The 27470-nt window shown below is 41.7% G+C and overlaps 1 protein-coding gene across 4 annotated transcripts in view; it reads right to left on the bottom strand.

Annotated features, from left to right (window-relative positions):
- Positions 1-7663: 7663 nt before the first annotated feature.
- The window catches only part of MTR (5-methyltetrahydrofolate-homocysteine methyltransferase), a 71817-nt gene continuing 52010 nt past the window's right edge, over positions 7664-27470 (bottom strand). For all 4 annotated transcript variants that reach the window (XM_048843781.2, XM_048843785.2, XM_048843782.2 and 1 more), the window contains 10 exons: positions 27040-27160; positions 23452-23533; positions 17451-17549; positions 16266-16341; positions 14524-14679; positions 12981-13177; positions 11222-11422; positions 10028-10220; positions 9110-9222; positions 7664-8965 (listed from right to left, as the gene is read on the bottom strand). In XM_048843781.2, coding sequence (XP_048699738.1) covers positions 8879-8965; positions 9110-9222; positions 10028-10220; positions 11222-11422; positions 12981-13177; positions 14524-14679; positions 16266-16341; positions 17451-17549; positions 23452-23533; positions 27040-27160 — 1325 coding nt within the window. In that variant the 3' untranslated portion in view covers positions 7664-8878. The remainder of the gene's footprint in view (positions 8966-9109; positions 9223-10027; positions 10221-11221; positions 11423-12980; positions 13178-14523; positions 14680-16265; positions 16342-17450; positions 17550-23451; positions 23534-27039; positions 27161-27470) is intronic.

The following is a 27470-nucleotide window of genomic DNA, read 5'->3' as shown; positions in this document are numbered from 1 at the left end:
ATACCAAATTCATGGTCATGAAAAATGCATCATGGACCATGAAATCTGGTCTCCCCCCGTGAAATCTGGTCTTGTGTGCTCTTACACTATACTATACAGATTTCCCAGGGTTTCCCAAATGGGGTCCTGGCACAAAAGGTGGTGGGGGGTTCGCAAGATTATTTTAGGGGGGTTGTGATATTGCCACTCTTACTTCTATGCTGCCTTCAGAGCTGGGTGGCTGGAGAGTGGCAGCTGTTCTGAAGGCAGCAGCGCAGAAGTAAGGGTGGCAATACCATACTATGCCATCCTTACTTCTGCGCTGCTGTCAGTGGCTCTGCCTTCGGAGCAGGGCTCCTGGCCCGCAGCAGCTGCCGTTCTCCAGCCACCCATCTCTGAAGGCAGCGCCACCACCACCAGCGCAAACATAAGCGTAGCAGTATCGCAACTCCCTACAATAACCTTGCAAACCACCCCCCCACACACACACACACACGCACAACTCCTTTTTGGGTGAGGACCCTTACAATTACACCACCATGAAATTTCAGATTTAACCCAGAGAGGAGCAGCCAAGAGGCTCGCCGCATGGAGATAGCGGAAGCCATGTGTGGGCAGCAGTGTCCGCCATTGCCTCGAGGGCCGCCCTGGCCACAGTCGTGCCCTCATCAAGGATCGCTCGGAACTCCTTCTTGGAAGCTTCAGGGAGTGACCCTTCGAACTTGGCCATGGCTTGCCACATATTGAAGTCATATCATCCAAGGAGGGCTTGGTGGTTGGTCACTCTCAGCTGAAGGCTGGAAGATGAATAAACCTTTCATCCCAAAAGATTCAGCCTCCTCGAGTCTTTATTTTTGGGTTGTCCTTGCCTTTCCTTGTGGTTAACTGCCTCAACCACAAGGGAATTGGGGGCTGGGTGGGAGTATAAGTACTCATGCCCTTTGGATGGCAAGAAGTACTTGCCTTCACAGTCCTTTTAGAGATAAGGGCCAGGGAAGAGGGGATCTGCCACAGGGCATTAGTGATCTGAGAAACCCCTTCATGAAGGGGTAGAACCACCCTGGCAGGAGCCCAGGAGCAGAGGACGTCAAACAGAGTCTCCGAGGGCTCTTCCAATTCCTCTGCCTGAAGCCCCAGGTTAGAAGCGACCCTCTTCAAAAGTTCCTGATGCACTTTGGCATCATCCTGAGGAACTGGGCGAGGGGGCCCTGCGATAGCCTCCTCTGGTGACAGTGCCGGTGCTGTGGGAACCTCCACGTCCACTCGTGGTCCAGCAGCTTGCTCCCCTGGGTCCTCCTGGACCTGTGGGATCTTACCCCCCAAAGTCTCCAACACCGGAGTGGGACAGGATACTGAGACCGCTGGCCTCTACGAGGCTCCCGACACTGATCAGACAGCCTGGGAAGGCTGGGTGAACCCCCCAGGGTTCCACGGGTACCATGGCACTGGCCACTGCTTTTGGGGCCATGGGACATGTTTTGGTAATGTAGTCAGCAACGTCGGTACCGGGGCTTGTCCCTCAGTCAGGGAACCTCGCTGTGAGCTAGAGTTACCAGCAGAGTGGTTGGTCCTGGGCGACCAGGATCGGGCTGAGCGGTGGCTCTTGTCCAACCAGTGCCAGTCACTGCGTCTCAAAGCCAACCTGTCCAAGTGAGACTGCCTTGGTCAGGCTCTCGGGGACCGATGGTGTTCGGTGGATCTGCGCGGGATACCTGGCAATCCACGCCTCATGCTATTCAACCAGTATCGGGATGTTGAATGGGACTGGGAGTAACTATGAGCCAGTTGCTGGGAGGATCGTCCTGAGTAGGGCAACCTTCATTTTGAAGATGGGCAATGACGGCCTGGCGATCGGCGGTCTTTGGTGCCCGATCAGTGTTAGGATATAGATATTCAGGCCTGTCTGTAAAGGCCTATACTCTAAGAATTTAGGTGTATTCTTATCACTTGGCTAGTGATAGAGGTATAAAAGAAAGAATCAAAACCACTGTCTGCCAGTGTAAGGGCCTTCTCTTACTGTGACAGTTTGTGGCCCTGTGCTTAGGCTCAGGCCTTTGGCTAAGCACCAGAGGCAGCCATAAGCTGGGAAGCGAACGGTCACATCCTCACATTCCAAACTAGTCACATTGAAATAAGGTGCTATTGGGCTGTTAGGCACTATCAGGACAGGATTGTATTCCTATCACCTCCAGAGAAAGGGAAGTGCCTAGAAAATGTAAAAGGAAACTTAGTTTGATGGCATCCTGTCTGGCAAGAACTCACTTATCAATAGCTGGGATGTGAAATCCTCACTTCTGTATTGTTTTGTCATTATAGTTCCCACTTTGCTGTTGTTTGTCTGTATAATCTGTGTCTGGTTCTGTGATTGTTCCTGTCTGCTGTATAATTAATTTTGCTGGGTGTAAACTAATTGAGGTGGTGGGATATAATTGGTTACATAATCATGTTACAATATGTTAGGATGGGTTAGTTAAATTTCAGGAAAATGATTGGTTAAGGTATAGCTAAGCAGAACTCAAGTTTTACTATATAATCTGTAGTCAATGAGGAAGTGACTGGGTGTGGGTGGGCATGTGGGTGTGTGAGATGGGAACAGGGAATGGGGGTAAGAAAATTGGAATCATGTTTTGCTAAAGGGGGAGATGGGAACAGGGAATGGGAGTAAGGAAGTTGGAATCATGTTTGGCTAAGGGCAGGAATGGGAACAGGGACACAGGTGTAAGGCTCTGTGGTGTCAGAGCTGGGAAGGAGGATACTAAGGAAGGAAACTGGAATCATGCTTGCTGGAAGTTCACCCCAATAAACATCGAATTGTTTGCACCTTTGGACTTCTCGCATGAACAGAGAGCAACAATACCCGAAGGACCAGGGAAGTAAGTGGGTGAAGGAATAAGCCCCCTAACAATCGGTACCAGGTCCTTGAAGATGGTCAGGACCGATCCTGGAGTTCTTGCCGAGTGACACATGCCTCAGAGGATCTGTGCCAATCTACTGGCGAGGTATACCTTAAGTCCCTCAATCAGTGCCCCCAGTGTGGGGACCAAAGAGGGCTCCGCTGATCCTGCCTCTCCCATCCTGAGGCATGATGGCTGTGGGCGGGCGAACGCTGGCAGGACATCCCTCTCTATGATGAATGGTACCACTGAGGCGGGGACACGCATAGGTCCCAACGCGGGTTTTCCCATGTTTTCCCTGCAGGTGAGGATGGCACAGGGAGCATCAGGAACTCCTGAGCTGCTTGAAGGATATCGCGCTCTTCCTTTGTACTAGGTTTGAAGGACTTGCAAATACCTCATTAGATGCCTAAGCACCTTAGGCAGCTGGGTATGTGGATTGCTGACGGGCATAGGCCATTTGCAGCGATCGCAGGGCTTAAAGCCTGGGGACAGAGGCATACCCCGACCCTCTCCTGCATCCCATTTGGGACTAACAAAGTGTTTGAGAACTACTACTAAGGGTAACTAAGAAAACTACTAATTACATATAATTAGTTTACAGGATTTCAAAGTTTGCAAGAAAAGAGAAGGAATCAATGCTAGCCGAAGCAGCAGACGTTCCAGCATCATCACTGGCGGAAAGAAGGAACTGAGGGTGGGGGGGGAAGCCAGTGGCGACCCTGATACTGCGCCATGCATGTGCCACTCCAGAGGGCACCAGAGCCAGTCCCCTATGGATACCGCCCAGGGAAAAACTTCCAGCGCTGGTGCATGTGGCAAGCACACACCCCTAATATGGAATGGACATGAGCAAGCACTCAAAGAAGAATATGTCTATTCTTCATATTCATCTAACTGGAACTGTCTGTTTAGAGAGACTATCAGAAAAAGCCAAAACTTAATTGAAAGCCACTGCAGAACAGTAAATTATAAACTCCTGATTGGGTGAAGAGTGGGGGTTGCTGTTTGTATTGTATTTGAGAAGCACTGCATCTCAGGAGCACTTATTTCCTGAAATCAAACCAGCTGAGCACAGACAAGATTGAGGCATGTATTTAAAAAACAGCATGATTTATGGCAATAAATCAAGTATAAATTTTACCAACATATCTCTAAAGAGCAGTTTGTTAAATTAGTCCTTTGCCTGTCCAATGCAGCTTTTCATCTGTCTGCTTTCTGAAAAACCACTTTGCTAATCTACAGAAACATCCGCACGTTTGTTCTCACAAGGTCAGGGTACAGAAATGCAGAAGGAATCTATCAGCCACAAATTCACCTTTTCAGAATGAACCAACATTTATACTTTACACATGACACGATGTAGTTCAAAACAGATTTCACCATCTTTTTATAACTTGAGAAATTTTCATCTTAGAATAATCCAATCATCTGTGTAAAGAGATACGTTTAAAAGTGTTGGTTACTTATCAAACTAATGCACACTAAATTCTCCAGTTCAGTTTGAGTTCACAATGGATGCTCTCTCAAGACATTAAAAATGTCAGTTTAAGGCAGTATTGCAGCTGTAGACTGCTGGAATCACTATGCACTTCCAATGGGAGCCTCAAAGAAAGAGACAGCAGGCACGTATTTGTGATAAATCTTGGCTCTAAACAGTAGGAGGGGTCTTCAACTGCCAGCCAGAGATACAGTTCTAGATTTCTCCTCCTGTTCCAAGGGTCTGAGCTTGTGGAAACTGATATGCTCAAGCTGTGATGCTTACTTTATTTAATTATTTAGGCAGCCCATTGACTAGTTTCACTTTCAGAAATCTTTGAGGTCGACCAATCAGGGTACAATCCATGCCTTATACAGAACGGAGACGCCGTCACCAGAATTGAAGCTGACTACTCATGGCTGTAAAGTGCGTACGTCTGGGCAGCATTAGATCCAGTATGTGCATTAGCATTAGTATGTGCCCCCATTTAGTTAAAAGGGCCAACAGATTGAAGTTGCAATGCAACAAAGCATTTAAATATATGATTAACTTTAGGCATATGCTTAAATCCAACTGACTTCAATAGGAATTAAGTACATACTTAAGTGTTTTGCTGCATAAAAGATCTGAGGCATTTGTTTACAAAAGTACTCACAAGATGCTGCATTGACTTAGCAAATGGGTAAGTGTGGGAGCAGGCTCGATTTTGTGTCTATAAGCCTTGACAATGACACTAACATGAACTGAGGCCTTCATGACTAACTCTAAAAACAATCATCCTGAAATGGCTGAGAGTGGTTTTGTAACACTGCTTACTTTGCACAAACAGCAAAGGTTAAATGGTGGATTTTACTCTGGTGCTCAGCATCCTTAAGGCTTGTTACTGTATTTTGTTAAACTGCATAATTTAAAATTATTGTGGAATTAAACTCCGTGTTACTAAACTGTACATTAACTATGGTCACTCTTTATTAAGATGTGTACTCCATCTTACTACTGTGTAATAAACTTTTATACTGAACGCAATTCTAATTAATAGTAGTCATAACTCCTCTTATCCAACCCAACCATACAAAACAGTTCAGGAAATTAAATACAAAAATCACATTGAGGGTCAGATAAGCACCCGAGAACAGCACCATTATAGGCAGAGTTAGTAGTACTGCCTATTATTAAGGTTACCTGTTCCTTCCCATTATAAGATCCTGTTTTCAATAGCTTATAACTTTGCCAAACTGCAATAGACTGAGTTACTTTGAAAATTTTCAGCTAAAATGGTTCCACTCTTTCTGAGAACATGGCTAAGGAAAAAAACATTCTTCTGAAATGTTTAAAAAATTCTGGCGACCTTTTCTTTGAAGTTCTAACATCCAATGCTTTAGAGCGGAGACTTGAAATTTGGTAGAGGAATGGTCTCTGTGGCAGGCCCAACTATGTGTGCAGCAGGGAAGAGGAAATGGCTAAATGATTAAAAATTAAAGCCCTGCCTTCAAGTTAAAATAAAGCACCAGGGAGAGCAGATTTCAAGTCCCATCTTGAGAGATCTGAAAAAGGACAATGTTTTCAGGAAAGACTTAGAAGACAACTTTAACCACCGCTGTCTCAAATTTCAAAGCAGTATATTCCTTTCATATTTGAACTTAACGTCTTTTTAATAAAAGGAATCCCCAAGGAAAGTAAACAAAGTTTGCTTTTAAAAAATCATCGATTTGCTCACAAGGTAAAACTATCCAAAGGACGGTCTTTTCTCTCAGAACCTGCTGTGATTCTTTTGAAGGGATCAAATTAGTGTCTCATCAGTTAAGTCAACTGACATTTAGGACCAAGCTTTTAAAGGAGGCCACAGTTCGTGAGCCCACAGAAATGTATTAGCACTCATTACCCCTCTAAACCCTATTTACACATGAAAAAATGAATCTCTGCCTAACTGGCTTTTATACATGCAAAATTACACATGTTGCATGTGGAAATGGAGATTTTTGTGGGAGCGATGACTGTGTACATTTTTATGGACAAAGCACTTGCATGAGCCTTTGAAGGTTGGGCTCTTGGGATTTCCTAGTGGTAAGTACCAACACAACATTGTCATATCCACTATATCTTTTCATTTTCTTGTAACACTCAGAGTAGTCAGCCTGATCCTGCTTCCACTGAAGTTACTGGTAGTTGTGTTACTGTTATCAGTGGAAGATCAAGATGTAGGAGCCAGATTCTGATCTCATTTATACCAACATAACTCCAGAGTAATCCTACTGACTTCAATGCAGTTACTTTGGAGATGTGCCAATACAAGCAAGATCAGAATCTGGCCTTCTTCTTCCATCTACCAGCAAGGGGGGGAAAAAAGATATGCCAGTTTTTAGCACCTAGAAAAGGCCCAACTATAAATTCTGAGCCGGGAAAATTAAAGATTCCAGCCATTAAAGATTAACTTTCATAGGGAAAGAGAGACATTTTAGGACTGGATTTTCATTTGTACTAAAGCCCTCTGATGTCACTGTGGCAGTGTACAGGGGCCTCGCATTGTGAAGGGACCCGAGTGTGAATGAGAATCAAGCCTTTCAGTCTCTTGCTCTATGTAGTTTCTATTTACAAAAATAATCTCTAGGTGATTAAGTGGGGAATTTTCCAAAGCACTTAAATGAGTTCAGAGCACACTCACTTTCGTGCTTGGGAAAATCCCATCCAAAGACTTAAACACAGAATCATAGGGCAAAGTGTATATTAACTACAAAGTAGGTCAGATTTTATTGCATATTTTATGTCAATGATCTACTTTAAACTGAGGTTTGACAAGGATAGCACTACCCATAGACAGGTTTCAGAGTAACAGCCGTGTTAGTCTGTATTCGCAAAAAGAAAAAGGAGTACTTGTGGCACCTTAGAGACTAACCAATTTATTTGAGCTTAAGCTTTCATGAGCTACAGCTCACTTCACCGATGAAGTGAACTGTAGCTCACGAAAGCTAAGCTCAAATAAATTGGTTAGTCTCTAAGGTGCCACAAGTACTCCTTTTCTTTTTGCGACTACCCATAGAGTAATATTTATTGTTAAAGGAGTCATATATGCATTTTTTTTAGTACATTTCAAAAGTCAGATGAAGGTTAATATTGTAAGGCAATATTTAAATACCAATTGATTACTAACAATATACTTAGAAGGGGGGGGGTCTCTTTACAACACAGATCATTGTTTTTGACAGATACCAGACTTAGAAAGCAGGACTTTCTCCTCAGTGTTTCCTAAAAGTTATTAAATACATAGCTCTGAGCTAGACTAGTCCCTACTGCAGAGATTATTAAAAAAACATTTATAAACAGTGAATTTATTCAAAATTAAATATTTAGAGACTAAACTTGTAGCATTATCTATTGCTTACATTCAGATCAGATGACTAAGCACAGTAATTTGATGCAAAAGTTTTGTCATGTAACAGTTTTTCCAACATGTTTTTGCTTAAAAAGTAGTAATTGTGTGAAAACACATAGCAGATATTTCCAAAGGCCTTTTCTTCATTATCAGTAAGCAAAGGTATTGCAACCACAGCTTGAATATTCAGGCACCCAAAGACTTACCTGCAAGTAACATATTAAAGTCAGTAGCTCTTTTCATCTGCAAAGTAAATTTCACAATACATACCAGTGAGGTAGGAAATATTATCCCCATTTTACCACTACAGACAGTGAGAGTCAGAGAGATAGCATGGTTTGCCCAAAGCCAGAGAAGGCCTGTCAGAGCTTGGAGTATTCCAGGCTTTCAATTCTGTGCTCAGTCACACTATTTAATTCTTTAGGATAATACAGCATTACTGGGATTGTTTCAACTGGGATTGTTTCAGACCACCACATATCTTTGGTGGTTACAACAACAAAAATAATCAAAATAGCCTTAGTGATACAACCTTCTTTCTGATATAGCAAGATTGCTATACGAGCATGGGGTCTGGTGTTCTCCTGAATACAGGAGAAGCATCGGTATAATGAGGGGGGAGAATAGATCCCAGGTTGTTCCCTACCCACTAAATAACCTCCCCATTACTTATGAGGAATTCTTTTATTCAATGTCCGTGTCTTTTGACTTGCTGATACACACGCCATTTAAAGACCAGAAACAAAATTCCGCATTATTTTACCCAGTCATTTGCTTCAGTGCAAACGTTTGTCCCAAGATTATTAAGGTGTGAGCCAGTTCTCAAAACCTCCACAATGGAAAAGAAAACCCTGTGATCTCTACATCTAGCCCAGTTATAGTATTTGGGCACAGAAATGCACAATTATGATTGTGAGGTCTGTAGAAGATTTCAACTACTTTGCCAAAAATTAACAAAGAATTAGACAAATATGTGGTGGGTTTTTTTTGTGTGTGTCAGCAGGCGATACTACAAAGTGAGCAGCCTCCAAAGCCCACTGAGAGGTTCTGTCAATAGATGCAAACGACAAGATTCTAAGTCCAGCTCTGTTCTGTTTCTGGAGAAGAAATGGGAAAGAGCAAGGCAGAGACTTTCCCCTGCCATCCCACAAACAGTTATTCCGAATCATATGCCAGGATGGGCCCCAGCCATTTCTCAACCTCAGCCACTGGCAAGTTTTTCCTCAGGGCATAATCTTCAACCTGCAAAGAAACCGGAGAAAGATTTTAACACATTGATTAGTAAGTCTCCATGATTCAGTGTTTCCAAAATACTCAGAAAACTGCTTGTTTCAACTATTCAATCAGTTTATTTGTAGCTCAACTAGATCATGGAATTCAAGTTACCTGATCCTTACATATTTTACCAACAGCAAAGTATTTGGATTTGGGGTTGGAGAAGTAGAGACCTGAAACTGCGGAGGCAGGTGTCATTGCTAGTGATTCAGTTAACTGAATACCTGAAAGAAAAAACAACATTTTGTTTAGTAACTGATAGTAACAGGCATAAATTTGGGAGACGTACTGTTTGGCAAACTGAAAATTCTGTGACAACATTAGGCAAATTCAAAAATGCAGATTTTTAATGAACTAAACAGATAAATAAACAGTAGTTCAATATTTCTTGTGTTATTTATTTTTATTAAACAAAAAATTTTCCTTGGGCACTACATTTTCAGTTTTCAATATGCTGCATATTTTTGTATCAGCAATGCAGGTCTGCAATGTAGAAGTTCTCAGGGATAAACTAGACATTTTGGCATCTGGGAAGGGAGCATTAGGGGTTTTTGGCACCTAGGAAGGTAGTTTGGGATTAGCAGTGAAATAGCTGACCTTTAAAACAGCAACACGAGAGGAACAGGGCAGTTCACACTTTCTAAGAGGTCCTGTTTGAGGCTCTCTGCAGACTGAGGAACACAGCACTACATTGATCTACACTCTGTTCACCTTTGGAAGGTTTGCTTGCGGCCATAAGGACATTAGAAATGTTTTTTTAAATGCAAACTAGATTCTCCTACAAAATTCTCTAATACACAAGAACACACTAAGATGACACTGTTCCATAAAAAAAAACCCCTGGCTGCAGCAAAGGAACAGGGGCAGGAGGAGTGGGGGAGGAGAGGGGGAAAGAGAGATTTTCCAACTGTAATTAATTGTTTTGATTTTTGTTTTTATGCAGCTCTGCATTGAATACTTTGTCACAGAGTTTTAACTCCTTATTCAGGTTTCCCCTTATAAAGGGGAAATAAAAAAGGTTGCAGGGACCTGTTGCCTCCTCAATGTTTGCAAGTTTCCACATGGTGAGTTTTTCAGTGTGGTCGGGCTGGCTCGGGTACCCAGGAGCTGGACGGATTCCATCGTATCTGATCCTGCGCAAGTCTGAAATATCCAACTGTTCACTGTTGCAATAAGCCCAGAATTCTTTTCGGACCCTTTCATGGAGCTCCTCTGCAAATGCCTGGGAACAAAGAGTAAGTATTCTTTTAATTTGCAGAGATTGCCAACAGCAGCAATTTAGTCCAGGCCAGAAATGACATGGTCAGATTTCATGTACTTCTTTGTAGGGACTCTCACCATGGGTAAATAAGCATCATACAAGCAAACTGATTCTACTGAAACACACACAAAGCACTTCTTTCACCAATCCTGGGTTTTTTTGGTGGTGCTTGACAAGCCTGTGTACTGGAGATGGGAAGGAGGTGGCTGGTAACCGGATGACAATACAGGGCCGAGCTGTAGAGAAGATGTTTAGACCTTGCCTACCCTGTACCATTTGCCCTGGTTCGAGCCGGTGGCGTAGCTGCACCATCACAGACTTCTAGTACAGACACACAAAGCTGCTACTTGTGTCAGAAGAGCTTAGCTCTGTTTGAAACTGGAGAAGTTCGACTGATGCAAATTCCAGCTTTCCTTGTTTTCACTAGAAGTTTGCACCAGAATCTGGCACATGACTGGAATCAGGACAAACACCCACTGTAGAGAAGATCTTAGACATAGTGGGTCAAATTCTTCCTTTGGATATACTTGTGCGGTTACCATTAAAGCCAATGGAATCCCTGCATTTGTATCCAATGGTAGAACTATTAGGTCATTTTAGGGTCCAAAAAATTATCTGAGGGAGTTAGAGATACTTTTAAAAAAGAGGCCCAGTTTACAACCTGTTTAAAGCTACTTGCTTTTTTTTGAGACTTGACCCTGAAACTCTCTCATGATGGAAAAAAGTCTGGAAAGCTGCACTGAGTCTCAGATTCCCTTGTTGCTCATGCTGACTATCCTCTCTCTCCTCAAGACACATTCAGTGGCAAGAAATCTTCCATTTCACATTTAATGAACAGGACGCACTGTGTCACACAACACCCACTTTAATCTAAGAAGGTGAAGAGGTGGCTGTCAAGTGAGCCCAGTGGAGAGTTCAAGGGAAGTATAAGCGGCCGTCCAATCTGTAATAAAATTTGTTACCTCTGCTATACGATCTCCCAGTGCTTTCACCATTATGCTGTTGTAGTCATCACACTGTTTCTCATATTCCTTGCACAGCTTGTCTACCCCGAAGCAGGCCACAGCGAACAGGCCTAAATAGTCACGAACACCAGAATCCACGGGGGCTATAAAATCAGAGAGGCAGTAATATGGGTCTGTGCAGGAGGAGTCTTTTTCGGCCTAAAATTAAAAACAACAACAAAAGTTGCATCAACGAAGAAAACTCGGGGTGTGTTTTTTGTTTTTTTTTTTTAAAAAGCACATTGCTCAGGCAGGCCTAGAAATGGGTCCATCTATTTTCCCTCAACAGGAGAGAAGTTGTTTTTAAACCAGAAGGACTTCTAGATACAAGATATTCTTATCAATATCAGGAAGCAAGTACTATAGGCCAGGCCTAGATGCATGATGCCTTCTGTCTGGTCTGAATCAGAGACAACGCTCTCCCTTCAGTTCTGTGTGGTGGTTCCACAAATCAGATACTGGTATTGTCCGCACATTAAAGGAGGACAGGCTATGGGAAGGAAGAGATGTCAGGCAGAGCTGAAGAGAATTTTGACCTTGATTTTTTGCAACTAGCAAATTAATAAGGAACAATATAACACTGGCCACTGGGGGATACAGCAGGTCAATGGAGAGGCCTTTTCCATCTTTAACACTGTTTGACATGAACAGAGGAAACTGTCAGACCGAATAAGAGGATTAGTAAAACAGGCTATAAAAAAAAATGCTGTCAAACACACAAAACAAAGCGCGGGGGGGTTGGGGAACTTTCCCCCCTAATCTCTCTCAGTTCTAGTAATCTTAAGGTTTTCTTGTAACAACAGCAGTAAAAAAAATTTCAGATGGAAATGTGGTTTGTAAACTGACAGTGATCATCTAACAATGCTGTTATCTTTGACAAAATCCCGCCGCATGTCTCACAGAATCCACACCTGTACACAAAACTGTGCTCCAGAAATTCAGTTTTCATATTTTTTTTAATTCGGTTTCTAAAGATCATACAGATAACTCTGAAAATATGAACTAAGCATAAACTGAACCAACATTATTTTCCTGGGATAGCTTGAAACAGTAACTCTGAGAAATCCAAACTTCTCCATTCACCTGAATGGGGTGTTAATGCAAACCGAAAGATGACCATTTAAAATGTCAATAATTAACTATTTTGCTACTAATCTGTTAACAGAAATGGCTAATAAATGTGTTTATTCTGAACTGTTTCCCCAGGTGAGAATTAAACAAAAATAAAGACTGCAGATAACTGCAGGAAAGACATTATTATTAATGTTCAGACTTAATTCATTCAAAAAAAATCTCATTTTTAGTATAAATTAAGCTCCCATAGAATTTCCAGTTTGATGGAGGATCTTGGTGCAAAATTTAGGTCGGTACACAGGGTCTTGATTATGAAGTTATGCAGCACCATAGATGCACAATGGTGCTTTATGGCTGCTAAAATATTAGAAGAAAAAACAGAAAATGAATCTGAAAAGATGAAATCTAAGGAGTGTTCTGTAATACACTGTTTCACCATTCACAGATCTTATGTTATTAATTAATAATAATTTTTGAAAAAGGCAGAAAGGGGATCAGGAGATGACTCTTCCTTTGTAGCTTGCTCTCAGATTATAGCTAACTTCATTTTCAGCATGAACTTTAACATAATCCCTTTGTTCCAACTTCACAAGCCAACACAAAAGAACTTTATAGTAGGTCAGCAAATACTCCATCTTCCTACCTGTTGCCTTAAACCGTAAAATTTAGCTATTGGTTCTGAAGATTGCAATGCTTCTTCTGTTGCGTATAAATGAATATCATCTTGAACACTCTGCGCTGGCCAGAACCCAACCAGGCCCCTGGCTTGCAATTTCTTTTGGCTAATCAAAGTTTTTAGTAGGGTTTGAGCATCATCATAAACTCTTTTAGCTTCTTCTCCTATTAAAAAAAAAAAAAAAAAAAGACATAACTTTAACCAGCTTTCCAGCTTCCCCCTCCCCACTTTTTAAATAAATACACTTTCTGGATAATCCTGCTGCTATTTCCTCAGTCATTTTTCTTATTGGATACTACTGTAGCATTTTAGCTGTTGCTAACAGAGAAGGTGTCAGTGCGGTCATGGTTACACAGTTGTAACAGTACACCTTCTGCACAAATACTTCAGCCAGCAGAATTCTAGTACAGTAAAAAAGGTGGAGCAGAATAAGTGAGGTGGGCAGACTGTACATGAAAGTACCTAAAATACCCCAGAAATCATTAGATTGTGGTTGGGACCCCCTTAAACCCAAACACCTCACAGACACTGTGCTGTAAACCGTTACCGGTAACCATGCCATACTGCTTTAAAAGAGTGAGCCCAAGTGTGTCTTCTTATCCAAACACACAAGACCACATAAACCAGTAGTTCTCAAACTTTTGTACTGGTGACCCCTTTCACATAGCAAGACTCTGAGTGCGACCCCCCCTTATAAATTAAAAACACTTTTAAAAATATATTTAACACCATTAGAAACGCTGGATGGAAAGCGGTGTTTGGGGTGGAGGCGGACAGCTCACAACCCAGTTTGAGAACCCTTGACATAAACCATCCTCTCGTCGATAGTCTCCATTCCTTGGTTCCAGTGAAATTGGGAGCTATTTACAAACTCTGCTACTGTATATTACATACTTCATGTATGTTACATACCAAATTATCTGGCTTCCCAATATAGTCAGAGCCCAGTGTGGATACCAAATTTGTATCCGCATCCCATCTGTGATCCACAAACATGGTCCACAGCTATCCGCATGTGCGGATGCAGATATCCGCCGATATAAAGCAGATATCCACCGATATAAAGCAGATATCTACAGATTTGCAGGGCTCTAAATATAGCATAGTAGAAAGAACACTAATTTTTAGAGGTTTGGATACAATTGCAGCTTTATTACATATGTTCCAATGGTCTTCTTTTAAAAGTACTTTTCAGATTATACATAATGGGACCCAGGGCTTCTAGTGATGTCGTCCAACAATGAATATAGACATATCAAGCCCTCTAATTTTCTTCATCAAAATATTTTCCTTTGTTTTGACATACAAGCAAACTCTTTACAGTTGGGGCCTAAATATTTCCCACTCACTTTTCATTATTAATCTTTTGTACCAACATTTTATTAAAATACTTTCTAATTCAATTGAAGTTGCTCATGTGTATTTGTGAACAATCAGAATACCGTATATATTTTAAATAACTGATCTGTCTGCATTGCCTTCATACAAGAAATGCTATTTCAATACTCACCCACTGCTTTATCATTAAAAATTTTAGGAAATCCTCGGTTGGGATATTTGCCCCGAAGTTGCCAGACATCAAAAAAAGGCTTCCAGTCAATGTATTCCACCAGCCTCTCCAGGTTATAATCTTCAAAGACTTGAGTGCCAAAGAATTTAGGTTTAACTGTAGGATTTTAAAGTAGTTTGTCATTAGGGTGTATCAGACATTCACATTTCACATATTGCTGAATCTTTTACAGACAGTAGAACTTAAGAGTTACGAGCTGACCAGTCAACCACACACACCTCATTTGGAACTGGAAATATGCAATTAGGCAGCAACAGAGAGAAAAATAAAAGCAAATACAGTACTGTGTTAAACATAAACTACTACAAAAACTAAAGGTAAAATAGCATTTTTCTTCTGCATAGTAAAGTTTCACAGCTGTATTAAGTCAAATGTTCAGTTGGTAATCTTTTGGAAGAACAACCATAATGTTTTGTTCAGAGTTACAAACATTTCAGAGCTATGAATAAACTCCATTCCTGAGGGGTTCATAACTCTGAGGTCCTACCGTACACAATACAGCAAGGAAACAAAAATCATCACTACCATCTATAACTTAGTTTTCTCGTTCCCAATGCTTTTGAACCGTTATCAGCATGTGTGCGCCACAATGAAGTATTTAAAATGGTCATCCTGCAGAAGACTGTCACAATAAACTGAAGTAAATCTAACTATAACATCACTATTATCTGATACACCAGCCTAGAAGATTCTCAGGCATTAGTCTTGACATATGAAATTTAAAGTTCCTTCATTAGTTTATCCAAATCAATACTGATTGGTACTTAATTGTGTTGGACTTATGAAGTTATTTTGTTGATCATAGGGCTTAGAATATGTCAGAAGTGGGCAGATGCATAGACAACCTTCCACTAAATGCTTTCTATATTGATGCTTTATATACAACTCTTCTACTCAGACACAGCCCAGTTCACCAGCATTGTATGCTGTGGAGTTCCACACAACAGCTAGTCGGGAAGCTACGGGAGCTTTTGCAACTCCCACACATCCACTAGGATGGAGATGGTGAAGGTACATGTGCAGTGGTATGGTGTAGCTATTGGTCCAGCATTTGCACCTTCCTACCTTCTCTGATACCTTAGTAGGGACCTTTATAAAGATTAGTTACTAGAAACTGAGTGCTGCATTTTGGCTCTGTGAAAGTAGGCACTACTGAGTGCATACCTAGAGAAGCTGTGGAATTTCCAGCATTGGAGGTTTTTAAGAACAGGTTAGACAAACACCTGTCAAGAATGGTCCAGTTATTACTTAGTCCTGCCTTGAGTGTAGGGCACTGGACAGGATGACATATTGAGGTACCTTCCAGTCCTACATTTTTATGATTTGATTGTATGTACTATAATGGATCTTTGGTTTTAAAATGATGTACAACACTCACTTTTCGGCAATGTATAAAAAAAATAAAATGTTTAAATGGCTATGTTTTTCACAAGTTGGAAATTAGAAGAAACAAAAATAAATGTAATGGGACCAAACATCTGCAAGCAAGAGAAAGAAAACACTTCATTTTAGGCCACTGATCTCCCATTTGTGCAACAACGATCCCTTCAAATTCAACAGATACCAATTTATTTTCAAGTCATGATGCTCCCTCTGACAGGAACCACACAGCTATATCCAGTGAGGTTATCAAGTAGTAAGCATTCAATTAAAAAAAAAAAAAAAAGAAGCAGCAAACTGACCAGGTTTATAGTCTGACAGCCAGTCATTATGGAAACCTTTTCTCCTAGCTTGCTCTAATGACAAATATCTTCTTTCCTGTATGGAAATAAAAGATACATTTGTACAACCTCTCAGCTTTGAGCAAAGTAACTTCAATGGCCTTGTTACAGTCTGAAATGATTTCGTTGAAATTAAATCTGTCCTCAGATGTATCCTCATCATCTAGCAAGTACCTTGGTAAGACTAAAATAAAACGTACTTTACAATGAGCTCATCAATTTACTGTACTACTCTTAACTGACAGACATTTCTAGTTGATTTAGCCTATAAGATTATCAAGCATTAATCTCCCCACATAAATTTAAGTTCCTTTGTTAAAAAAAAAAAAAAAAAAAAAAGAGAGTACAGATGCATAGGAAGGTGCTGCATTTTATCTCTGTTGTCTAACCTTGCTCAGAGCAAGTCTAGACGACAGCCATAAAGACCACCAGTGGTTCCCGGTACACAGGATGAAATCCTGGCCCAGTGAAGTCCATACAAATTTTGCCATTGACTTCAATGGGGTCAGGAATTCACCCCTGGTCTACACTATAGTTCCAGGAGTTGCTGCACCAGTGGTAGTGCAATTATGGGAAACTTTAAGCAAGGTGCTCCCAGCAGAGGACCCTAAGTTTTGAAATCAACTTCACTTGCAAAGAGGCCAAAATCAGAGCTGGTTGACCTTTGAGAATGCTTCTTTGTCTGCCTTCTCAGACAGAGGACCTAGGAGTTGTCTTTAGTGCATTCCATACTCTCATCCCTCATAGTCAGTTTGTCTCCAAATCAATTTTCTCTCTCCCAACATTTATAAAACTCAACAGTGGCTTTCTGTCCAGAGAGCTAAAACTCTTGTCCAGGCCTTCATCTCAATTACCATGCAGAGGCACAAGAAGCATTGAGCACATTAGCTTTTTCCACATCCTCTGTCACTAGGTTGCCTCCCTCATTCAGTAAGGGGCCTACACTCTCCTTGACTTTCTTCTTGTTACCAACATACCTGAAGAAACTCTTCTTGTTACTCTTAACATCTCTTGCTAGCTGCAACTCCAGGTGTGAATTGGCCTTCCTGATTTCACTCCTGCATGCCCGAGCAATATTTTTATACTCATCCCTGGTCATTTTAGAAGGGAAAGAATTTATATAATACACAATGCAGTTTTATTTACCTTGAGAGACTCATAGTGGTCCTGTCTAATATCTTCATACTCCTCTATTATTTCTTCAAAGAAATCATCTTTCAGGTTTTCATCTAGTAGCTGAGAGCACTGAGAAAGTAAAAGGGAGTTTTAGCAGTAGGAAAGCTGCTGCAGCATGGACAAGTTTGAACTTCAAAGTGAGTCATCAGCCTTTCATATTGTAGCTTCTGTGGGTCTTGTGACTGACATAGCAATTTCCTAAAATATCTTTGGGAGGCCTTATTGAATTAAGTTTTAGTACATTTGGGGCCCAGTATATTAAATTAATGGTTTATGTATTATTGTGGACCAGGGTTGTACATAACCTCTCTCTGGGAGGGGACAGGATGTGAACCCTGGGAAGCGTTATGAACTTCAAAGAACTATACTGAACAATGTGCCGGACAAGAATGGACTTTTGGGACAAACAGTGTCAAATGGTTTGCCTGGGGAATCTCTACTGAAAGGTGAATACAAATTACCCACCTCCATTTATGCAAAACCCCAGTTGTGGGAAGCTATAGCCTGAGGAGGGGACCACCGTCTGCTTACTTTCTGTTCCTGAAGTCTCAACATCAAAGGCTCAGGCTGAATTAAGGAAATACTGACCTATTCACGGGTATTATGAACTTGTAACCACAGAAAACCCCCTTTATGGGGTTTGAAGGCCTGACTCCCTGCCAGAGCCCTTGTTGGAGTTGGGGTGATCTCTGGGGTAAGCTTATTAGCATGTCTGTAGAGTCTTTTGTTGTTTTAATGTTTCCCCTGTAATGCTTCCACCTTAAGAATAAATGTTTTGTTGGGAAAGAGCTGTGTGATAACTTGTGACTGCTGGCAGTCACCGTCAGGAGGGAGGGGAGACATGGGTGTGCGATCAAGAGAGGTGATGGGTAAGGAGCCAGGAGCCTAGAGCAGGTGCCTTTGGTGGAGCTCCGAGGGGGAATACAGGTGCGGTTGCCCTGAACTGTGACAGTTCTTATCTAGATCAGGATGATAACGAAAAGCCCAATCCCATCACTAAACTACCAGTGAGCTAGTAAATCATCATATTGTAGATGAGAGACTAAGTCAAACATATTAAAACAATACTTCAAACTAACACTTTGAGGCTATACCTCTAGCCCCGCCATTGTCATCCATTGTCAGCTCTCTGGCCTTTCTGAGAGTGCCGAAAGAAACAATCCCCATAAAGGCACAGAGTCTGATGCACCCTGCCTCCCTCTCCCTTGCTGTCAAGACTCCCTCAGATGGGACCAACCCTACTCGTGCTTTGCTCCCCACTACCTGCACCCCTTTTGCTCCTGGCCTGAAAGAGCTGTTGGAAACCACTTGCAGATGGAAGGACGGGGTGGGGAATCCCTGCAGGCATGATTCTAGATATGTCCCCACTTGCCAGCAGCCACCCCCGACTATAAAGTCAAAATAAAGCCCAGGACATTAGTTGATGCCCAGATAGCATCATCCTAGGAATTAGCTAAATGTTAGTCATTAGTTAATGGCTAGCATAAGGGAAAGGAACCAATTGAAAATGGCCAATACTTCATACACGGAGTAAAGATTGAGTTAAACCGCACCTACCCACCCTGTCACTATGGGGAGGTGGCAAGGGGTGCTGTAACCCACTGTCTTCACCGCCAAGGGCAGCATCTGACACAGAGTGACAGCCACCCAGGGAGGCTCAGAGGATAAGAAAAGAGACCCAATTCTTTCTCTCCCCAATGAGGAAAGATGCCTGCAAAGAAATTGGAGGATGCACAACACACATTTGTTGGGGAGGGTACAGGGAGAGAAGGCACAGTATGCATGTGGGGAGAGGGCAGAGGCACTGTGTGATAGCACGTTCATCCCACACCAGCCTTGAAGCGGTTAAGGGCCTCAGAAGGGTCCCATTAACCATATAGGCCGCACTGGGGGGTGGCTGGCAGGGAAGGGGAGAGTCAGGCTTCAATGACATGCATTAACAGAAGATGCGGTCTAGCTAAGGCAGGAGCAGGCTGGGCTTGTATAAAGCCAGGGAGTTGAGAACAGAAGAGGGCTTGAGGGAGAGGGTCTGCATTCACTCTCTGGATATAGGAAAAGCCCTGGGAGCCTAGCCCTGATGGAAGGGGTTCAACCAAAGGAGTTGTGGGGAAGAAACCCTGTGGAAAGCAGAGTAGGAAGAAACAGAGGGAAAGAGCAGCGAGTGTTGAGACTGCGTAGACCTTGGTGGCTGCTGACAGGGTCCCTGGGCTGCAATGTGGAGTAGTAGATGAGTCCAGCTTCCCCTACCAACCTCTGGGGAAGTGGCACAGTCTGGGAATTGGCACAAAGCACTGCCTGGGACGGTGCACAGACTGTTGGTCTGGAGGAACTCTGATACCACAGAAGGGGAAGACTACACATTGACCTTGCCAGAGGACTGAGTCATGAAGAGGGACTGCTGTGAAGTACGGGAGGAGAGACCACTGTCGAGACAGAGTGACTGACAGAAGTGGGTGCCGGACCAGACGAGAGCGATCCCCAGATCCAGTCACAAGGGGATGGCCAAGAAGTGAATGAACCTCACCTCATACAGGGTCAATTTGCTGGAGATAGGAAGGAAAGAAAGAAGTGGGTGTTATAAAGCATGTTTTGACTGTGTATCTACTGGAGTTAGGATGTGGCTCCTTGAGTCCTTGACATGATTAGGACATGTTCTTTTTTGTCCATGTTACCAAAAAGACACAATGCCTGTACGACAGTATGAGAGTTCAGCCTGGCCGAGGAAAGTGCTGAGAGGAGGAGACTGCTAACAGACTCTGAGCAGGCCCAGGAACCAGGCCAAGGCTCAGCCAGAGGATTCCACATTCTTTTCTATGAGCAATTTTCCTGTTCTGAGGAACAGCACATACCCCATAACTCCCTGGGTAGGCAGTTTGAATGCACCAGCATCCATCTTAGCACCACACTGCTATCTTCTAGAATAGTTACAGAACAGAAGCCAATGAATCAGCAACTAGCCTCACCCAATTCAATAGCTTGTCACTGCAAAATGCCTTGAATTATAATCAAGGTCTCTTAAATGATTCCTTATGTCACTGTAGTTGTGGAAACGGGCAGTTAAATATAATGGGCTAGACAATCATAGTAATTGAGAAACAAGTCAGCCAAAGTCAATCAGGAAATCGTAAGAACATCTCAAGTGAGCAAACTGCAATTAGGAGATTGGGGTCTGTGTTAGCATCTTTTTTCAGTTCTCAGCTGCAACCCCAAACTCAGGCAATTCAACAGTATATTAAAGAAACTTTTTTCACAATGCTGCTCGGATTTTGTCCATAACAAGCATTTTCTTCCCACAGAACAGGCAGGGACACTGATGCACAGAAACCTTATGTCTCATTGGATCTGCTTTAGTCCAGGGACATACACATAAAGGCACTGCAGAGGCACAGGGTTTATCTTTCATGCCAGGAGCTGCTTCCCCTGGGAATAGCCCATCAGAGGGTGTTTCAGAAGAGGGAATCCAGTAAGATAATGCAGACCCCCATCAGCATTAACTCCAGTGGGGAAATCTCTGTGGGACTGTGGGTAAGGGACAGGAGAAACACCACCACGAAGTGCAGCTGTCCTCTGTCTCTGCCAACACTTGGCAGATCCCCTTCCCAAAAGTAGATCCTGAGGCCTACAGAGAAGTTTCCCTGAGGTTTGGAGGATATGGAAGAGAAATGATGACACTCCTTTCCCCCCCCCCCCATCCTCAAGGTTTTTATTTCCTTTACCCCAGGAGGAGATTATTAGGTCCTTTGAGCAACTGTCTTCTCTATCATCAGTCATTTTCAATCGCAGTTCTTTAAGTCTTTACTTTCCTTTAAAATTTAAAGCATGCAGTCTTTAATGACAGAACATGTTAGGAAAAAACTCATCACTTAACATGAACTCTAGACGACAGGATCGTTTTAAAACTAAGACTTAACATTTGAAATTCTCAAAGCTTCTTCAAACTTCTGGCTTACTGAAAAAACAGAGAGTCCATAAAGTTAACGTATACTTTGCTTTTACGCATCCATCGTGGAGTACGAAAATGATATTTTTATGGAGTCAAGGGGGCAGATCTATAAGATACAGTACTGTAGGTGTTTCCCAAAAAGAAATTACTCAATGTGAAGAATCAAAGTTTGAAAAAAGCATAAGCCAACCCCAGGATAATATATTTACGAGCAAAAGCATGTAATTTGAGATTTCTATGATTCATATCACAATTTACATGTGAACATAAGAACGGCCATACTCGGTCAGACCAATGGTCCACCTAACCCAGTATCCTGTCTTCTAACAGTGGACAGGACCACATGGTTCAGAGGGAATGAACAGAACAGAGCAATTTATCAAATGATCCATCCCCTGTTGTCCAGACACAGATTCTAGCAGTCAGAAGTTTACAGACACCCACTCACTACTCTTTCCCTCTGTTTCTTCCTACTCCGCCTTCCACAGGTTTTCTTCTCCACAACTCCTCTGGGTGAACCCCTTCCTTCATAAACAGACTCCTAGGGCTTTTTCTGTGTCCAGCATGGGTTGTGACCCTGACCACCCTGGCTAATAGTCACTGATGGACCTATCCTCCATGAACTTACTTAATTCTTGTTTTAACTGTTATACTTTTGGCCTTCACAGCATCCCCTACCAATGAGCTCCACAGGTTGACTGCATTGTGCAAAGAAATAGTTCCTTATGTTAGTTTTAAACCTGCTGCCTATTAATTTCATTGGGTGACCCCTGGATCGTGTGAAGGGGTAAATAATAATTCCCTATATACTTTCTCCACAAATTCACAACTGTATAGACCTATCATATCCCCTGTGCTCCAGTCATCTCTTCTCCAAGATGAGCAGTGCCAGTCTTTTTAATCTCTCCTTATATAGAAGCTGTTCCATACATCTAACCGTTTTTGTTGCCCTTCTTTGTACTTCTTCCAATTCTAATATATCTAGTTATATATATAATATATCTTCTTTGAGACGGGGTCACCAAAACAGCACATGGTATTCCAGGTGTGGGCATGCCATGGACTTATATAGTAGCACTACGATATTTTTCTGTTCTTAAAATATTTAATTTTGTCCATGACTGCTTTTCGCATTCAAAAGCAGCATAACACCATACAAATCTGATATAGAGACAGTGTGGGGGAGTTGCAGATATTTATTTTTCATCACATTTGGATTTCCTTGTGTGCATTGTGTTTATTTATGTAGATATTATACTGGCAATTGATATGGATTAAAACAATATGCCTTAAGGCAATGACCAGCTTCAACAATGTACAGCAGTGCTGGGTCTAGGGAACAAATCTTACTTCGTATCACCATGGGGCCAGCTTTCAATGTGAGAGATGATTCCAACTGATAAACCAGTAAGTTCCTATGGAATAATTTTTTAATCCTTCATTTCATCCATATATTGGCCACACCCTGATAATGTGGAATGTTACTTCCAAGCGGAAGTTGCCTGATGTCCAGCTCATGAACTGGCCTGACAAAAACCTGAAGCACTGCTTCACTCGCTGACACACTCTGAAAACTCCCCTGCTTGGCAATGAACTCAACCCAGCGTAGAAGATAGGGGGTATCCCTGACCATGGGTTTCCCTCCTCTTGGTGACAGTGTCATGATGAGTACTACCAGGCAGGCCTGGTCTGTAGTAGTTAGCTTTTAAAAAGCAGGAAGAGGCTTATTGGTGACATTCTTAAAAGTTAAAAGCTAACCAAAGGGACCTGAATGGTTGTTCTGCACATGCACCCTTTGCTAAGGGCCGGCTCAAGACTTAGGCACCTCTTCCATTCCCACTTAGGCTCTCAAAATAGGCTTCAGTGGGATTTCACTAGTGCACAGGCCTTGATCTGGCCCCATGAACAGGGTGACTTTTACCCACAGGTGAACTTGCAGGATCAGGCCACTTCATATAAAATATACAGCACTATGGGAAGGGGTGGGGTGGGTGTGTCTGAGCGGGAGAACCGCGATCCAGAACTTACAACCACCACACTCTTGGATGCATCAAGGACATGAATGACCGGTGCGCTGTACCGTGGGGCAATTTTCACAGCTGTATGTGTTCTGAAATGGGAAAACAGAACAAAAGTAAGTGTTGCAAACCAAGGTACAAGTCTTTTCAAAACCATGATGCACTGAGACACTTTCAAGGTTGTGCTTTTTATAAAGACTTTAAAAAGCCAAGATTTCTTCTGGCAGACAATGAAATCGTAAATTTACAACTAGAACAGAAGATGAAATTAATCCATTCATGTGCTGTAAATTGATCAATAAAAACACAGATATAATTTATATGTATAATGGCACTTTCCAAGGGTATCAAAATTCTTTACAAATATTGAACCAAATTCTGTGCCAGCTTCCCCTACACAACCTCATTGACTTTCAAAAGGTTGCAATACAGAACAGAATTGTGCTCATCAATTAATTGAGCCTCATAATACCCCATGAGGTTGACGTTTAAGGCTAAATCCACTAGAAAAAAATATTATAGTTCCTTCCGTACATCTTACAAGTACTTCTGTTTAAGTAGGTTTCAGAGTAGCAGCCATGTTAGTCTGTATCCACAAAAAGAAAAAGAGGACTTGTGGCACCTTAGAGGCTAACCAATTTATTTGAGCATAAGCTTTCAAAAGCTTATGCTCAAATAAATTTGTTAGTCTCTAAGGTGCCACAAGTACTCCTTTTCTTTTTTCTGTTTAAGTAGGCCTCTTGTCCTTTAACAGTGTTCCGCTAACACAGACAACTGATGTACTGAGATTGACAGTACATAAGGCATTCTATTGTAGGTACATGTAACAAACCCACAGCCGTTAGAACCAAAAGCACAAGCACCCACTCACCTGAACTGAAGGAGGAACTTTGTAATGCGCACATTAGGCAAGCTGTCTGAGCAAGGTCCTTGCTAGAACCAGTCACTAGAGGGAGACATGGTCTCTCTCTCACACACACACACACACACACACACACACACACACACTCATATCTTGCTTGCAACTGCTCTAGGGCTTCCAACACCCTTAAACTCTTGCTTCCAGTACCACCAAATTGCACACTTGGCTACCTGTGGTACTTAGTTTTGACAGTTGTGTCCAGTACTGCAGTAATTAAAAAATGAATTACACACATAATTGTAACATGTAGATGTGCAAAATGTATTGCACACCAAAACAGGAGAACAAAGGGCAAAAGGATGGGTCAGTGGTTTGGGCACTAGCCTTGTTCTGGGTTCAAGCCCCTGTTCTGCCACTGACTTCTTGTGTCACCCTGGGCAAGTCACTTCTCAATCTGTGCCTCAGCTCCCCATCTGTAAAATGGGGATAACACCACTTCCCTAAGTTACAGAGGTGTTTTGAGAATAAAGACTGAGACACACTCAGATACTACAGTAATGGGGGCCATTACTGTACGAAAGAATAAAGATTAACTGGATAGGCATGGCCATCTATTTAGATGCTTATATGTACTTTAAACATTGAGTACAAGTTTAATTTTTAAACTTTAAGAATCTAAGACCTTAGAATTATTTCCGAAGTGTAAATAAAGTGAAAATAATTCCACATTTTTGCACCTTCAATTCTCCGTGCTGAAGTCTTGAGTTGTGCATTTAACAACGCAATGTAAAAAATATAGCCCATAATATGAGTTGTCATATTAATCTTTATATGCAGTAATGTTGTAGCACTGCTGGTCCCAGGATAAGAGAGACACAAGGCGGGTGATGTATGTATTACTGATAACTTTGCAGTATAAATTGTGAAAGCTACCTCTTTTGGATCTTAGTTTGGTTTCTTTTGATAACCATGTCTGGGATTTCAGTCATCAAGGAATAATATTTGCTTAAGGTCCAAACCTCTTCCGACCTTTATTTTAATATGCAAAGGTGGGAAAAAACCTGAATGGACAGATACATGGCACCGTTATATAGTGAGAATGCATCTTTTTAATATTTTTAAAATTATCTTTCATAAAATCATCAAGTGTAATACATTGCCACTATGTCTGCAATTACTAAGAGACATTTTAGTAATAATGGAAGTATGTGCTTCTCAAAATAAAGACGCCCAACTATGTATATCCTGTCTGTGGATCTATGCATCTCCTTCTCCCTCAGCAAAACTTATTTTCCCCACACCCAAGCAATGACTGTGTTTGTAATATTGACATTCATCTATGGAAAGGAACTAGAATGGGTGCAACTTGGACTCAACAGGGTGAGTGCAGATGGCTCTTCATAAACAGCCTTTGAAGTGTATTTGTCTGAATGTAAAAGTAAATGTGTTATCTTACTTTGAAGAGTAATAAAGAAAATGCCTCATTCTCCAAAATCTGTGATGAAGCATGTGCCTTTGATTTAAAAGTCCACATACATTTTACATGCATTGTAGTCTGTGTCTGCACATCTGCATATACACAAAACTACAACGTATAACAAACTGTACATATGTAAATTACTCTCCAAAATCTGAAATGAAGCTTACATCCTTGTCGTTTACTTCATCTTCATATGAATGAACTGTGCAAGGCTGTTTCAAAATGACTGTGCATTGGGACCCACAAATGACTAACATTTAGGGTTGGAGGCAGGTAGCCCTCCACTAATTAGGACAAAATTGCTTGGCTGAAAGTCTCAATATTTGAAATCTCAACATTATAGGCAATGAATGAGACCCATGCAAGTAAAAAGGTTATTTCATAGATTTAAAGGTTGCTGTATTTTAAAGTTTACATCACAATGGTGGTCTTAATCTAGTCAGTTCCTGTAATGTTACTGAACCATCTTGCCAAGGCCACTTGGTCCAGGACTAATGGAACCACTGATCAGAATATGCACAAGCTGCTGGTAAAGAAAGAAGCAATACTAATGCTTCCACAGGGTCAAGAACTGACCTCTGCCATCTCCAGAGTTCTCACCTGCTTACATCTATTGAGAAGGTTAATATTAGATGTCAGGTGTCAACATTGTTTTTTAGAAAATCGTAACAGTAACACCATTTCATTTTAATGTATGCAAGAAAATGAGATCACAGTCCCAAAACAGACTACCAAATTCAGTATTTAGTGGCATGTGTGCAAGTGGCCAGAATGTGTCTTTCTTAGCCTGCTTCAAGGGGACCCGGAGTTCAATCCTCAAGCTGCTGCACACACTGATCCTGATCCAGCAAAGCACTTAAAAATAGGCTTAAACTTTAAGCGTGTCAACAAGCCCACTGAAGTCAATGGAACCATCATCTGCTTAAAGCCTAGCTAAAGGGGAATCTGCATGGTGACTGATCTGCAAAGGGACTTGCCATGATGATGATGACAGCATCATCATGATACGATTAAAGTTAAGTACACTCAGAAGTGCTTTGCTGGATCAGAGCCAAATTGCTCAGCTCCTTCCATGAAGGTGTTGTGAGGGTGGGGATCTGGTCCATGGTGGTAAAAGAGTTTTGGGTTCCTCGAGATGAAAATTATAACAGCAGCAGTACATGGCGGAGAGCAGAGTTACCCTTCTATGTATTGTTAAAAAAAAAAATCTTATATTTGATGGTATTTTAAAAATATCCTCAAAATATCTTTCTTACTTAGATGTAGTTGCTCCTCCAATCAACAAAGGAATCTTGATCTCTAATCTCTCCATTTCCTTGGCAACAAAAATCATTTCATCCAAAGAAGGTGTGATCAGACCAGACAGGCCAATTATATCTATTACAGATTAAACAAAAATGGGTTAAAAAAATTTACTTAGGAAAGTAGTATTACACAATACGAAGTTTAGCTACAGATGAAAAATTTTAAAATCAGCTTTGTGCTTGAGACACCAAAGAGAGAAAGTGTACTGTAAAAACACAGCAGTTATTAATAAAAGATAGTATTTCAGAAGCACTGGGTGGTAGTTTTGACCTAAGTGGAAGATACAAAATTTTCAGAAGAGGCAAATGATTTTGATTGCCCAACTTTAGACATATTGGGCCTCGTTCTCAGAGTATTGAGTATACGCAGCTCCCATTGACTC

Source organism: Caretta caretta, chromosome 3 (assembly GCF_965140235.1).
Source record: "Caretta caretta isolate rCarCar2 chromosome 3, rCarCar1.hap1, whole genome shotgun sequence".
NCBI lineage: Eukaryota > Metazoa > Chordata > Testudines > Cheloniidae > Caretta > Caretta caretta.
This window is presented reverse-complemented; position numbering and strand designations above follow the sequence as displayed.